Source organism: Dendropsophus ebraccatus, chromosome 1 (assembly GCF_027789765.1).
Source record: "Dendropsophus ebraccatus isolate aDenEbr1 chromosome 1, aDenEbr1.pat, whole genome shotgun sequence".
In the NCBI taxonomy this organism is placed as follows: Eukaryota; Metazoa; Chordata; class Amphibia; order Anura; family Hylidae; genus Dendropsophus; species Dendropsophus ebraccatus.
In genome coordinates this window covers 222,417,110-222,432,335 of record NC_091454.1, presented here as the reverse complement: position 1 = coordinate 222,432,335, position 15,226 = coordinate 222,417,110, and the positions used below count along the sequence as shown (strand labels likewise).

At 45.2% G+C, this 15,226-nt stretch overlaps 2 protein-coding genes across 4 annotated transcripts in view; one reads left to right on the top strand and one right to left on the bottom strand.

Moving 5' to 3' along the window:
- CHD3 (chromodomain helicase DNA binding protein 3) overlaps positions 1 to 6,847 on the top strand; it is a 69,340-nt gene extending 62,493 nt beyond the window's left edge. For all 3 annotated transcript variants that reach the window (XM_069948872.1, XM_069948864.1, XM_069948882.1), the window contains 6 exons: positions 20 to 128; positions 911 to 1,043; positions 1,578 to 1,773; positions 2,512 to 2,675; positions 3,511 to 3,634; positions 6,172 to 6,847. In XM_069948872.1, coding sequence (XP_069804973.1) covers positions 20 to 128; positions 911 to 1,043; positions 1,578 to 1,773; positions 2,512 to 2,675; positions 3,511 to 3,634; positions 6,172 to 6,272 — 827 coding nt within the window. In that variant the 3' untranslated portion in view covers positions 6,273 to 6,847. The remainder of the gene's footprint in view (positions 1 to 19; positions 129 to 910; positions 1,044 to 1,577; positions 1,774 to 2,511; positions 2,676 to 3,510; positions 3,635 to 6,171) is intronic.
- Positions 6,848 to 9,403: 2,556 nt separating this feature from the next.
- Positions 9,404 to 13,890, bottom strand: LOC138803036 (1-phosphatidylinositol phosphodiesterase-like). Its single transcript, XM_069942598.1, has 3 exons — positions 13,707 to 13,890; positions 13,164 to 13,214; positions 9,404 to 10,298 (listed from the first exon to the last, which is right to left on the bottom strand). Exons 2-3 carry the CDS (start codon positions 13,197 to 13,199, stop codon positions 9,438 to 9,440), a joined length of 897 nt encoding a protein of 298 aa, XP_069798699.1. The 5' UTR covers positions 13,200 to 13,214; positions 13,707 to 13,890; the 3' UTR covers positions 9,404 to 9,437.
- Between the last annotated feature and the right edge of the window lie 1,336 nt (positions 13,891 to 15,226).

The window sequence follows — 15,226 nt, the reverse complement described above, 5'->3', positions numbered from 1 at the left end:
CTCTGTTTATCCCTCCCAGAACTTCACACCTTGTGGCAGAATGAGGAGCGGGCAGCCATCTGCTCGGGCAGGCTGAACGAGATCTGGCATCGCCGCCATGATTACTGGTTACTGGCCGGAGTTGTGATGTATCCTTGTTTTCTTACATGTATTGGTAGTTTGTATTTACTCGTACACTTTTTAAAGGGGTATTCCACTCAAAAATAACTTTTGATATGTTTCTGCCCATGGTGAGACTAACCATTCCTTCCATATTTATTATCTATCCAGTCTCCTTCCCCCAGTTCTGAGCTTTTGCTTTTTGCTGAAGACACATAAATCTGTGTGTGAACTTTTCTCTCTGTCTCCCCCTCCTCCCTTCTAAGACAGCTGATGTAAACAAGTCCCTGGCAGGCTGGATCTGCAACATTGTAGCTTCTTTGTAATGCTGGGAGGGTTAATCTGAGGTCAAGGTGCTGATGAACTTAGTGATTAATCCTCCCAGCATTACAAAGAAACTACAATGTTGCAGATAAAGCCTGCCAGGGACTTGTTTACATCAGATGTCTCAGAAGGGAGGGGGAGACGGAGAAAAGCGCTCACAGATTTTTGTGTCTTCAGCAGAAAGCAAAGGCTCAGAACTGGGGGAAGGAGACTGGATAGATAATAAGTATGGAAGGAATTCTTAGTCTAAACATAGGCAGCAGCAACAGGCTGACCTCTCAGCATCTTATAGGAACATAGCACGTCCTCTGTTGTTGTTGTTGTTGTTGTTGTTTGTTGTTGTGTGATTGTCAGAAGTTTATTCTAAACCATTTGGGAGAATTAATGAACAGCAATACCGAGATTGTGACATCAGACACCGGGTGAGAGCGGCTGAGGTTACAGGCCTGGACTTACCAATAGAAAAGCTTCCTTAACTCCTGGTCAGACATGGATATGCGCGGTGGCAGGACCTGCAGAACGACCCTCCCTTCGCTATTATAAATGAGCCATTCAAGTCCGAAACCAACAAAGGAAACTTCCTGGAGATGAAAAACAAGTTCTTGGCCAGACGATTTAAGGTACAACCCTGCAGGCATCCCCCATGATGCACCTTACAAGATGTAGGATAATTCTAGAACACACACACACATATATATATATATATATATATATATATATATATATATATATATATATATATATATATATATATATATATATATACACACACACACACACGACAGTTACTCACTCACTATTCAGCCTAGCGCAGTTACATATCACTGAGCCTCCCCTGATGTCAATAAAATACATGTCACCATTAGACAAGACATTACACTGGGGGGAGCTGTCTGTGTCACTAGTGCTGCAGCCTCCCCTGATGTCTATATATCACATGTTACTATTAGAATAGACATTACACTGGGGGGAGCTGTCTGTGTCACTAGTGCTGCAGCCTCCCCTGATGTCTATATAATACATATTACTATTAGAATATACATTATACTGGGGAGAGCTGTCTCTGTCACTAGTGCTGCAGCCTCCCAATGTTTATATAATACATTACACTGGTGGAGAACCCCAATCACTGCTCCTCTTTCCCCCTCTCACAGCTGCTGGAACAGGCCCTTGTGATTGAGGAGCAGCTGCGCCGTGCCGCCTACCTCAACATGACACAGGACCCGTCCCATCCCGCCATGGCCCTTAATGCCCGCTTCTCAGAGGTTGAATGTCTGGCAGAGAGTCACCAACACCTGTCTAAGGAATCTCTGGCGGGGAACAAGCCGGCCAACGCCGTCCTCCATAAAGGTAAACGGGACGTAAGAGGAAGAAAGAGGAAAGGAGAGAAGGAAGAGGAGGGGGGGGGGATAGGGTCCCTGTACCCATAGACACATCACATTACCTCTAGGCCTGGACTGTGTCTGCAGCTTGAGAGGGAGATGTCCCGGTCCTGTACTCCAGTCACATCCGGAGCTGTGTCACAATGTTGTTGCTTTTCTGTTAAACCTCGTATCTCATTGACGCCGCTGCAGTGTATTGTGGGAGATGTGGTCTTTGCTCTCCCGTGTGTATTACATAATTATAGGGTCACAGATAGATGTCATGGGGGCGGCTGTGAATCGTGGGCGCAGCTTTGGATGTGATTGGAGAGGAATACATGATCAGCCCTTTACATATAGAATATGAATAGTAATGTTCTTGAAGTGCTGAGTTTATAGACATCTATAGCGACCATGGACTAGTAGGGAACCTTGGCCCTGCAGCTGTTGCAAAACTACAACTCCCATCATGAATGGACAGCCAAAGCTAAAGCTTTGGCTGTCCATTCATGATGGGAGTTGCAGTTTTGCAACAGCTGGAGGGCCAAGGTTCCTTACCCCCTGTTATAGACCATTGGCCTCCAACTTCCTGGTCTGCAGTAGCCTTAGTGACTACATTTCCCAGCATGCCCGACAGCTATAAGGGCAGGCCGGAGATGGTTGGAGGTTCCTTGGGGATGTGGGGGGTAGTAGTCTGGTACCGTGTCTGAGCTCTCCCTCTATTCAGTGTTGAACCAGCTGGAGGAGCTGTTGAGCGATATGAAGGCCGATGTAACGCGCCTGCCGGCCTCCCTCGCGCGCATCCCGCCCATCGCGGCCAGACTGCAGATGTCCGAGCGCAGTATCCTGAGCCGACTCGCAAGCAAAGGGAGCGAGAGCACAGCCCCTCCGGTGAGAGACCCGGCCGGGGGTCGGGGGGGTCCGTAGGTGTGTGTGGAGTGGATGTTATAGGATCTTGTCTCTCAGCCTCCATGGTCTTTAGTTTGTGGCAGAGACTGTTGTAAATACTGCAGCACCCAACATGCCGGAGCATGGGAGTCATAGGTTGTCATATGCCTAATAGAACCTCATACTCCCTATAGGAACAAACTAGATGTCAATGATTAAAGGGGTATTCCGCTCAGGTAAAATACGTGTGTGTGTGTGTGTGTGTGTGTGTGTATGTTATATATAATATATATAAATTACAGGGTGGTCCAAAAGTAGGTGGACAGTATGTGTAATAGGGTTATAAAGGGGGAGATCTATCCAACATGGTGTAAAGTGAAACTGTCTCCATGGAAAATGAAGTTGGAATCTGATTGGTTGCTAGGGGCAACTGAGCCAGTTTCACTTTACACCATGTTTGATAAATCTCCCCCTTCATGTACAGTCAGTGAAGTAGGGTGTGTAATATACTGGGGACCTGAAACTGGGGTAAGTAATATACTGGGCACCTAATACTATGGTTTGTAATATACTGGGCACCTAATACTGGGGTGTGTAATATACTGGGCATCTAATACTGGGGTGTGTAATATACTGGGGAGCTAATACTGGGGTGTGTAATATACTGGGGTGTGTAATATACTGGGGAGCTAATACTGGGGTGTGTAATATACTGGGGACCTAATACTGGGGTGTGTAATATACCGGGAACCTGATACTGGGATACAGGATAGTTCTCGGGGCAGGACGTGATGGGTGTTTGTAAAACTCTCAGACTGAATTCTCTCTGCCCCCCCAGGTTTTCCCCCCTGGTCCTTATACCACGCCTCCTCTCTTCGGGGGGCATTTTCCAAGCAACCCACCCACAGCACCACATACTGGGACAAATTATAATCAAATGCCCCTGGGGTCGTTCTTGTCAGGTAAGAAGACAGTGATCTTCGTTCTCTCCTTTCAGTCTTTCTCGTTCTTTTCTTTCCATTCCTTCACTCTTTGTTATACCTCATCCTGCGGTGTATGTTCTGTGGTATTCATCTGTATAGTAGATGTGGTGTTTTTACTGTTACATTGTAAACTTTAGCGTTTAGCCAATCTCTACGTTACTTAAAGGGGTTCTCCGGGCAAACTAAAAAACCTAGTATGGCAGGGGGTGGTGGGTATATAACCATCAGATGATACTTACCAGTCCCGGTGCCCCCTCACTTGCTGATGGTCACTAGCTGTATCTCCCTTTCCTGTGTAATGACCTCACAGGAGCGACCTGCTGTACCAGTCAGTGACTACAGAGGTATTCCATCCCAGTCACTGATTGGCTGAGCGGGCTGTCATGTCACAGGATCAGGAGACCAACGGGTGACCGCAAGTTGTGGCGTTGCACTGTGGGGGCACAGGACAGGTAAGTATCATTTGATACCCTCCCAGTTTTTTTAAGTTTGTCCGGAGTACCCCTTTAAAGGGAGAATACATTTTACTTATAAAAGTGCCTACAATAGTGGTATAACGTATAAAAAAAAAAATACACATACTGACCTGCTGCCAGTCCCCCACCAGTGCCATTCTGTTACTACCAGTCCCCCTCAGGGCTTCATGTTTTCCCTCCCTGCACAGGGAAAAATTAATAAAAGATGTGGTACGGATGGGGTTAAAATGTCAACGTGAGTAAATGATAAGATAAAAAATTAACCAAAGTAAAAAGTTAAATCGGAGAATTCTAAAAATTGCTAAATTTTGTTGGGTTGTAAAAATCTTAAAATAGGGCAGACTCCTGAGATTTAAAGGGGTATTCCACTTAAACATAACTTTTCATATTCTGCTGCCCATGGTGAGACTACCAGTTACTTCCATACTTATTATCTATTCAGTTTCCTTCCCCCAGTTCTCAGCTGCTGCTTTCTGCTGAAGACACGAAAATCTGTGTGTGAGCTTTTCTTTCCGTCTCCTCCTTCTCCCCCCTCCCTTTTGAGACTGCTGATGTAAATAAGTCCCTGTCTGCAACTTTGTATCAACTAATTCGAGTCAATCAGCAATGTGTCCTCAGATTAACCCTCCAAGCTTTAAGAAACCTGTTTGAGCTTTTCTCTTTGTCTCCCCCTCCTCCCCCCTCCCTTCTGAGACGGCTGATGTAAACAAGTCCCTGGCAAGCTTTATCGGCAACCTTGTATCAACTTTGTAATGCCGGTAGGGATGATCACAGTGAGTTCGATAGCAACGTGACCTCAGATTAACCCTCCCAGCATTACAAGGAAGCTACAAAGTTGCAGATAAAGCCTGCCAGGGACTTGTTTACATCAGCCGTCTCAGAAGGGAGGGGGGAAGAGGGGGAGACAGAGAAAAGCTCACACACAGATTTTTGTGTCTTCAGCAGAAAGCAGCAGCTCAGAACTGGGGGAAGGAGACTGAATAAATTATAACAAGTATGGAAGGAATTGTTAGTCTCACTATGGGCAGCAACATGAAAAGTTATTTATGATTGGAATACCCCTTTAATGTACTTCACAGCACAGGGTGCTGCAGGAAGGGGTGGGTGATATCCCTGGGTCAGTTTATGTTATAGTAGGAGAGTTGTGTATTCACCTCAGAGACGGCTTCAAAGATTATCCACAATTAGAAAAACATGGCCACTTTCGTCTCAACCCAGCGCCACCCCTGTCTTCAGGTTGTGTGTGGTATTACAGCCAGCTCCTTTTACTTGTATAGAACCAAGCTGCAATACCTCACCCAACCTTAAGACAAGGGTGGTGCTGTTTCTAAAAGCGGCCATGTTTTGTAATCCTGAATAACCCCTTTTAAGGGTTCTTGTCATACACCCTATAATAAAATCCTAAATTATTAGATGGAGGTCTTGTGTATAGAATCCTCTAGTCCTCAGTGGAGAGGATTACACCGAGTGCGTATCTCCCTCTCTGCAGGATCACACTTGATGTGAACGGGCACAGTGTAATACCTGAACTCCCCTCAGGGTGGCGCTGCAGGATCACAATTGATGTGAATGGGATCTGTGTAATGCCTGAACTCACCTCAGGGTGGTGCTGCAGGATTACTATTGATGTGATTGGGATCTGTGTAATGCCTGAACTCACCTCAGGGTGGTGCTGCAGGATCACTATTGATGTGATTGGGATCTGTGTAATGCCTGAACTCACCTCAGGGTGGTGCTGCAGGATTACTATTGATGTGATTGGGATCTGTGTAATGCCTGAACTCACCTCAGGGTGGTGCTGCAGGATCACTATTGATGTGAATGGGATTAGTGTAATGCCTGAACTCCCCTCAAGGTGGCGCTGCAGGATCATTATTGATGTGAAGGGGCACAGTGTAATGCCTGAACTCCCCTCAAGGTGGTGCTGCAAGGAAATCGAACACTTACTGCCCGGTCTCTGCACAGATCACAGATGATCGCCGGAGGTTCTCCACCTTAACACGCCCGTCTCGATTACTCTTCTCTTCTTGTTTCCCCCAGCTTCTAATGGTCCTCCAATTCTAGTAAAGAAAGAGAGAGAGATGGATCTAATGGAAAGGAAAGACGGCAGAGCTGGTGAGGTGATCTGCATCGACGACTGACCGCTTCCCCCGCCCGGTGTTTGCTATTGAATGGGAAAGCCTTGTGCAACTCTTGAGGGGAAGCAGTGACAGATGTGACCAGGAGTGACGTCTCTGCTGCCGTCCGTCGCGCCCCTGCAGGGTTGTCGTCCATATTGGCCTGGAATGGAATGAAGCCTACAATGAATCCTTCTCCATCCCGGCAGGGTGGCAAGGACGACGGGTCTCCTTCAATGAGCGCCAGTCAAGGTGAAATGGGATGTGCGTCCCCTCCCCCCATCCTGCCCCACCGAGAGTGACCCGGCCAGCGGTGAGCTCGCCCCCTCCGCTCTCCAGGCCACCCAAGCAAAAAACGAGCAGCGGCCTCCGATAGCACTTCAAGTCTCTCGTCAGTCTCTCTGTCCCTGTGTCCTCTTGCCAATCGCCCTCTGGTGTCCTCTGTTCTTGCTAATGATGTATACCATGTATATATACAAACATACACACATTGCTTTCAGTATACCTCTGCCTGGCCTTGCAACGCCACACGTGGTTGTTTTTATTTCATGGTCCGCTTTTGTCTCCTGATGTACATATAAATTATACTTTTTATTTCAGCCTGGTGGCGTACACCGAGTGTTTATTTCTCTGGAATGTAATGTATGTGTTTGATAAGAATGTATGGAATAAGGGTAATAGCAGTTATATTCCTGTATATAGGAGCAGTATATAGGAGCAGTATTATAGTAGTTATATTCCTGTATATAGGAGCAGTATTATAGCAGTTATATTCCTGTATATAGGAGCAGTATTATAGTAGTTATATTCCTGTATATAGGAGCAGTATTATAGCAGTTATATTCCTGTATATAGGAGCAGTATTATAGTAGTTATATTCCTGTATATAGGAGCAGTATTATAGTAGTTATATCCCTGTATATAGGAGCAGTATTATAGTAGTTATATTCCTGTATATAGGGAGCAGTATTATAGTAGTTATATTCTTGTATATAGGGGGCAGTATTATAGTAGTTATATTCCTGTATATAGGGGGCAGTATTATAGTAGTTATATTCCTGTATATAGGAGCAGTATTATAGTAGTTATACTTGTAGATAGTGAGATTCAGAAGCCTGCACCGCTCCAGATATGCACTGCGTGGATGGGATCTGTGGATCGGTCTCGAGCCGGACAATAAATGTGAATGTGGCTGCTGGATGGGGGTGCAAACTACAGAGACAAGGTATACGAAAGTTCAAGAAGAGAAACACGTAGTAGCACTCACCCTTTTCTTCAGCTTAGCGGCTTTATTACATTCACAAGTTGCGGGGAGGGAAAGGGTTCAGGTGTGTGCGCGCACACACCTGAACCCTTTCCCTCCCCGCAACTTGTGAATGTAATAAAGCCGCTAAGCTGAAGAAAAGGGTGAGTGCTACTACGTGTTTCTTTTCTTGAACTTTATTATAGTAGTTATATTCCTGTATATAGGAGCAGCATTATAGTAGTTATATTCCTGTATATAGGAGCAGTATTATAGTAGTTATATTCCTGTATATAGGAGTAGTATTATAGTAGTTATATTCCTGTATATAGGAGCAGCATTATAGTAGTTATATTCTTGTATATAAGGGGCAGTATTATAGTAATTTTATTATTGTATACAGGGGCAGTATTACAGTATTTTTAGATTTGCACATAAGGGCAGTATTACAGTATTTTTAGATTTGCACGTAAGGGCAGTATATGTTAAGGAGGATGCAGCTGCAGATTTTCTTTCTGTGAGTGGGGAAGGGTTAATAAAATTGTGTACTGTGTAAACTAACACTATAGAAAGGGATAGCATTAAAGCGACTCTGTACCCACAATCTGCCCCCCCCCAAACCACTTGTACCTTCGGATAGCTGCTTATAAACCAAGATCTGTCCTGGGGCCCGTTCGGCAGGTGATGCAGTTATTGTCCTAAAAAACAACTTTTAAACTTGCAGCCCCGTGCCCAACGGCCGGGGCTTAGAGTATCTGTGCCCTTACTTTGCACCACCCCTCTTTCCCTCCTCCCCACCCTCTTCATCATTAGGAATGCCACTGGAACATTTTCTCCTGTCTGAACATTGCAGAGATGCCTTAACGATCCGGCCCATGTGCCGGGCTCACACAGCTGAGGAAAAGGAGACAATCTGCCTGGAGCATTCCTAATGATGAGGAGAGCGGGGAGGAGGGACAGAGAGGTTGTGCCAGCCTAATGCATAGACATTCTAAGCCCCAGCCGTTGGACACAGGGCTGCAAGTTTAAAAATTGTTTTTTAGGACGATAACTGCATCACCTGCCGAACGGACTCCAGGACAGATTTTGGATTAAAAGCAGCTATCCGAAGGTACAAGTGGTTTGCAGGAGTCAGATTGTGGGTACAGAGTCGCTTTAAACCAGGATGAACCTGACCAATTCATCGTGCACATTGGAGATATATACATATACACTCACGGCCACTTTATTAGGTACATCTGTCCAACTGCACGTTACCACTTAATTTCTAATCAGCCAATCACATGGCGGCAACTCAGTGCATTTAGGCATGTAGACATGGTCAAGACAATCTCCTGCAGTTCAAACCGAGCATCAGTATGGGGAAGAAAGGTGATTTGAGTGCCTTTGAACGTGGCATGGTTGTTGGTGCCAGAAGGGCTGGTCTGAGTATTTCAGAAACTGCTGATATACTGGGATTTTCACGCACAACCATCTCTAGGGTTTACAGAGAATGGTCCGAAAAAGAAAAAACATCCAGTGAGCGGCAGTTCTGTGGGCGGAAATGCCTTGTTGAGGTCAGAGGAGAATGGGCAGACTGGTTCGAGCTGATAGAAAGGCAACAGTGACTCAAATAGCCAACCGTTACAACCAAGGTAGGCAGAAGAGCATCTCTGAACGCACAGTACGTCCAACTTTGAGGCAGACGGGCTACAGCAGCAGAAGACCACCCGTTACTAGCATGGTGTACCTAATAAAGTGGCCGGTGAGTGTATATGCGTAATACTATTTATGCTGTAGATTAATAGAAACACCAACAAAACCAGTTGCAGTCACCTACTGATGCTCAATAATATCCTCACACATTGCACGGACAACAAAGGGTCTCTCGATAGACAACCATTGGTGGATTACAGATCTTTATTAAGCTTCATTCAGTTAACCATGATCCAGACCTATAACTCACTTCACACCCAGTTATCCAAAACAATTTGTTTCACAAGTTCTGCCCCCGGAAAGTCCATAATCACCACACCGACCGATCTTCTCCTGCCCCTTAATGGTGTTTTATTGATAAGATAGTCATGGACTCTTGGGTTGATCCTACGAGCTAGAGATTCTGGTGTGTAGAGAAGCCAGTGGACTCCAGAGCAGAATGTCAAGTAAGCTCTTTCGGGATCTCCGTTTTGAGCAACTGTTAGATGCCTCTCAACGTCAGCCCATTTCACAGAGTCATCGGTGACTTGATAAGCATCTGATATACTCATGGGTCCAGGGTATGGAGGACCAAAATCTGGGCCTTCACCCTCTGATGAGAATTCTTGTAAGATGACCACTTTCCCCCTGGCTTCTCCTAAAGTTGGTAGACTCTCTGACCGGAGGAACCAGTGCTCCCCAATCTGGTTCAGAACTTCGGTCACACTCTGGTAAAAGGTTCTGGTGTTCTGATATGGCTTGTACTCTTCCTTCACCCTCATCAGAATGGTCTCACTTGGGTGCTCTGTTAGAAACGTCACCGTATCGTTGAGGACCTGGAAGAAATCGGTACGCTGGTAGGACACGCCGTGGAAAATGGGCAGCCGATTCTGGTAATGGCGACAACGGATATCCAAGAATCTAACTCCGGAATTGTATTGGTTCGTTAGGCTCCAGCTTTGGCATTCAGCAAGTGGACCTCCAAAAAAAGCCATTGTGTCATGGGTTCCTGGTATAGCTAAGGCTGAGAGTGGCAGGTAGTCAGGGAGGTAGGACATCCAGTCTGGCCAGGTGACTGATGGTACTTCTGTACGGTCAAAGGCTGGAGTCTGCTCTCCTGATGCCTCAATAACCTAAACAAATATATATAGGAGCAGTATTATAGTAGTTATATTCCTGTATATAGGTGCAGTATTATAGTAGTTATATTCTTGTATATAGGAGCAGTATTATAGTAGTTATATTCCTGTATATAGGAGCAGTATTATAGTAGTTATATTCTTGTATATAGGGGGCAGTATTATAGTAGTTATATCCCTGTATATAGGAGCAGTATTATAGTAGTTATATTGCTGTATATAGGAGCAGTATTATAGTAGTTATATTCCTGTATATAGGGCGCAGTATTATAGTAGTTATATTCCTGTATATAGGAGCAGTATTATAGTAGTCATATTCCTGTATATAGGGAGCAGTATTATAGTAGTTATATTCTTGTATATAGGAGCAGTATTATAGTAGTTATATTCCTGTATATAGGAACAGTATTATAGTAGTTATATTCCTGTATATAGGAGCAGTATTATAGTAGTTATATTCTTGTATATAGGAGCAGTATTATAGTAGTTATATTCCTGTATATAGGAACAGTATTATAGTAGTTATATTCCTGTATATAGGAGCAGTATTATAGTAGTTATATTCCTGTATATAGGAGGCAGTATTATAGTAGTTATATTCTTGTATATAGGAGCAGTATTATAGTAGTTATATTCTTGTATATAGGGAGCAGTATTATAGTAGTTATATTCCTGTATATAGGAGCAGTATTATAGTAGATATATTCCTGTATATAGGGAGCAGTATTATAGTAGTTATATTCTTGTATATAGGAGCAGTATTAAAGTAGTTATATTCTTGTATATAGGAGCAGTATTACAGTAGTTATATTCTTGTATATAGGAGCAGTATTATAGTAGTTATATTCCTGTATATAGGAGCAGTATTATAGTAGTTATATTCCTGTATATAGGAGCAGTATTATAGTAGTTATATTCCTGTATATAGGAGCAGTATTATAGTAGTTATATTCCTGTATATAGGAGCAGTATTATAGTAGTTATATTCCTGTATATAGGAGCAGTATTATAGTAGTTATGCGGTTCAGGGAAGAAACAGAGTGCTGCACCTCACACCTATGGCTGATACTAGTGCCGCTTGGCTAAATAAAAAACACATCAGAATTTTGTGTATGAATTGATCAAGCCATACTGCCCCATGTACCTCGTGCCGGTATCTGATACACATGGGTCCCTACACTAAGTCCACACCGTGCCAGTCAGTGGCCACCAACCCCGCAGGCGTGCACAGCCAGGGAACGGGGGCCATGGGACGGCCCTGCGACCCCCATGCCACAGGACCAGACCCAAAAACACCACACCAGAACCCGGCCAGCACCGCCGGCGGAGAAGGTCGCCCCCAAGCAGCACAAGTCTGGATAAGGTATTGCGCTCACCATAGCTGCAGCAAACAGAATGGGAAAAAACAGGAGGGATTAAAACCATGTGCACTCAGGTGTCTCCTGCTAATTGCGGTCATGTGGGTCTCACCAGGAGGAGTGCAATACACGGAGAAAAGAGAGAAACAAAATGCGGTTCAGGGAAGAAACAGAGTGCTGCACCTCACACCTATGGCTGATACTAGTGCCGCTTGGCTAAATAAAAAACACATCAGAATTTTGTGTATGAATTGATCAAGCCATACTGCCCCATGTACCTCGTGCCGGTATCTGATACACATGGGTCCCTACACTAAGTCCACACCGTGCCAGTCAGTGGCCACCAACCCCGCAGGCGTGCACAGCCAGGGAACGGGGGCCATGGGACGGCCCTGCGACCCCCATGCCACAGGACCAGACCCAAAAACACCACACCAGAACCCGGCCAGCACCGCCGGCGGAGAAGGTTGCCCCCAAGCAGCACAAGTCTGGATAAGGTATTGCGCTCACCATAGCTGCAGCAAACAGAATGGGAAAAAACAGGAGGGATTAAAACCATGTGCACTCAGGTGTCTCCTGCTAATTGCGGTCATGTGGGTCTCACCAGGAGGAGTGCAATACAGGTCTGGTCCTGTGGCATGGGGGTCGCAGGGCCGTCCCATGGCCCCCGTTCCCTGGCTGTGCACGCCTGCGGGGTTGGTGGCCACTGACTGGCACGGTGTGGACTTAGTGTAGGGACCCATGTGTATCAGATACCGGCACGAGGTACATGGGGCAGTATGGCTTGATCAATTCATACACAAAATTCTGATGTGTTTTTTATTTAGCCTAGAGGCACTAGTATCAGCCATAGGTGTGAGGTGCAGCACTCTGTTTCTTCCCTGAACCGCATTATAGTAGTTATATTCTTGTATATAGGAGCAGTATTATAGTAGTTATATTCCTGTATATAGGAGCAGTATTATAGTAGTTATATTCCTGTATATAGGAGCAGTATTATAGTAGTTATATTCCTGTATATAGGAGCAGTATTATAGTAGTTATATTCCTGTATATAGGAGCAGTATTATAGTAGTTATATTCCTGTATATAGGAGCAGTATTATAGTAGTTATATTCCTGTATATAGGAGCAGTATTATAGTAGTTATATCCCTGTATATAGGAGCAGTATTATAGTAGTTATATTCTTCTATATAGGGGGCAGTATTATAGTAGTTATATCCCTGTATATAGGAGCAGTATTATAGTAGTTATATTCCTGTATATAGGAGCAGTATTATAGTAGTTATATTCCTGTATATAGGAGCAGTATTATAGTAGTTATATTCCTGTATATAGGAGCAGTATTATAGTAGTTATATTCCTGTATATAGGAGGCATTATTTAGGAAAGTTTGGTCCTGTACATCATGTTACCCATGAAAGCATGTAGTATTCTGTTTTATAACTATAGTATTTCAAACATTGATAACATTTTAAGAATTCATTTAATATGACTCACCAGGACATAAAGCAGCAATATCACAGTGCGATTCATGACTGCAAAATGTATCTGCAATTAGCAAGGGAGAAATTGTAACAAAAGTGTATATACAGGTCATGGTGTAGTAGTGTGTATATCCAGGTCATGGTGTAGTAGTGTGTATACAGGTCATGGTGTAGTAGTGTGTATATCCAGGTCATGGTGTAGTAGTGTGTATACAGGTCATGGTGTAGCAGTGTATTTACAGGGCATGGTGTAGTAGTGTATATACAGGGCATGGTGTAGTAGTGTATATACAGGGCATGGTGTAGTAGTGTATATATAGGATCAGGGCCTTGTGTACATGTCATGGTGTAGTAGTGTATATAAAGGACATGGTGTAGTAGTGTATATAAACGGCATGGTGTAGTAGTGTGTATACAGGTCATGGTGTAGCAGTGTATATACAGGTCACGGTGTAGTAGTGTATATACAGGTCACGGTGTAGTAGTGTATATACAGGGCATGGTGTAGTAGTGTATATACAGGATCAGGGCTCTGTGTACATGTCATGGTCCCTACCTGCTGCCCGGTGTCTTCTCTCTTGTGGACCCATCAGCATTTCTCTTCTTTATAGTTAAACCCGCTGTTATCAGCATTATGTCCTCTGTTAGTGAGCGGGGGGATGGGGGCGGTCATGTAGAAAGTGATTGACAGGTGGAGGTATTTTAGAACAGAGGAGTTTTTGTTCGTATAGAACAGGTCTAAAGCTATAAAAGTTACAGACAGAAAGTCAGATCACAAGACAAAACCAATAAAACAAACAAAATGTTCATCACATGGACAATTTAGAAGCCTCTGATCAATAAACCACAGGGTATACCTGGCTGCAACATTTACACCTTACATGTGGATTTTATTGCAGGTCTGCCATGTGTTTGTTATAAACCTTTATATATGTTACAGGAGGGAAGAAGGGAAAGTAGGGACATGATGGAAACCTTTATATATGTTACAGGAGGAAGAAGGGAAAGGGAGGAGATGATGGAAACACTGGCGGAACTACCGCAGTAGAAGCCGTAGCGGCCGCTACGGGGGCCCCTGGCATCCGGGGGCCCAAGGCCTTGGCCCCCGAAGCTGACCGCCTGCAGCACCCGGTGGCCTCCCGGACCTCCCGGGTGTTAAGTGTTCTAATTGTCAGCGCGAGAAGCCATAGGCTTCCCGCCCTGTCAATCACTCTTGTGACCGCAAGCAGCGTTTTGCTTGCGATCACAAGAGTGTCGGCCCCCGCCGGATGAGCAGCTCCCTGGTCAAGTCCCACACAGCGTCATCACTAAGCTCAGTGTGCACCACCGCGGCTGGGACTTCCGGGTACAGGGAGCGTGTCACTCTCTATACCAGAAGTCCCAGCCGCCGCGGCGCACACTGAGCTTAGTGATGGAGCTGTGTGGGACTCGACCAGGGAGCTGCTCATCCTGCGGGGAAGAGAGAAGAAGAGACCAGTGACCGACGGGGTCACTGGTCTGGTGAGTTCTGGTGAGTGGTTTGGTGAGTTCTGTTTTGTTTTTTTCTTTTTATCAGAGGGGAACACTGGGGGCTATATGGGGGAAGGAGAACAACAGTGGGGGCTATATGGGGGAAGGAGAACAACAGTGGGGGCTATATGGTGGAGGACAACCACAGTGGGGGCTATATGGGGGAGGACAACAACAGTGGGGGCTATATGGGGGAAGGAGAACAACAGTGGGGGCTATATGGGGAAGGAGAACAACAGTGGGGGCTATATGGTGGAGGACAACCACAGTGGGGGCTATATGGGGGAGGACAACAACAGTGGGGGCTATATGGGGGAGGACAACAACAGTGGGGGCTATATGGGGGAGGACAACAACAGTGGGGGCTATATGGGGGAGGACAACAACAGTGGGGGCTATATGGGGGAGGACAACAACAGTGGGGGCTATATGGGGGGAGGACAACAACAGTGGGGGCTATATGGGGGAAGGAGAAGAACACTGGGGGCTATATGGGGAAGGACAACAACAGTGGGGGCTATATGGTGGAAGGAGAACAACAGTGGGGGCTATATGGGGGAGGACAAC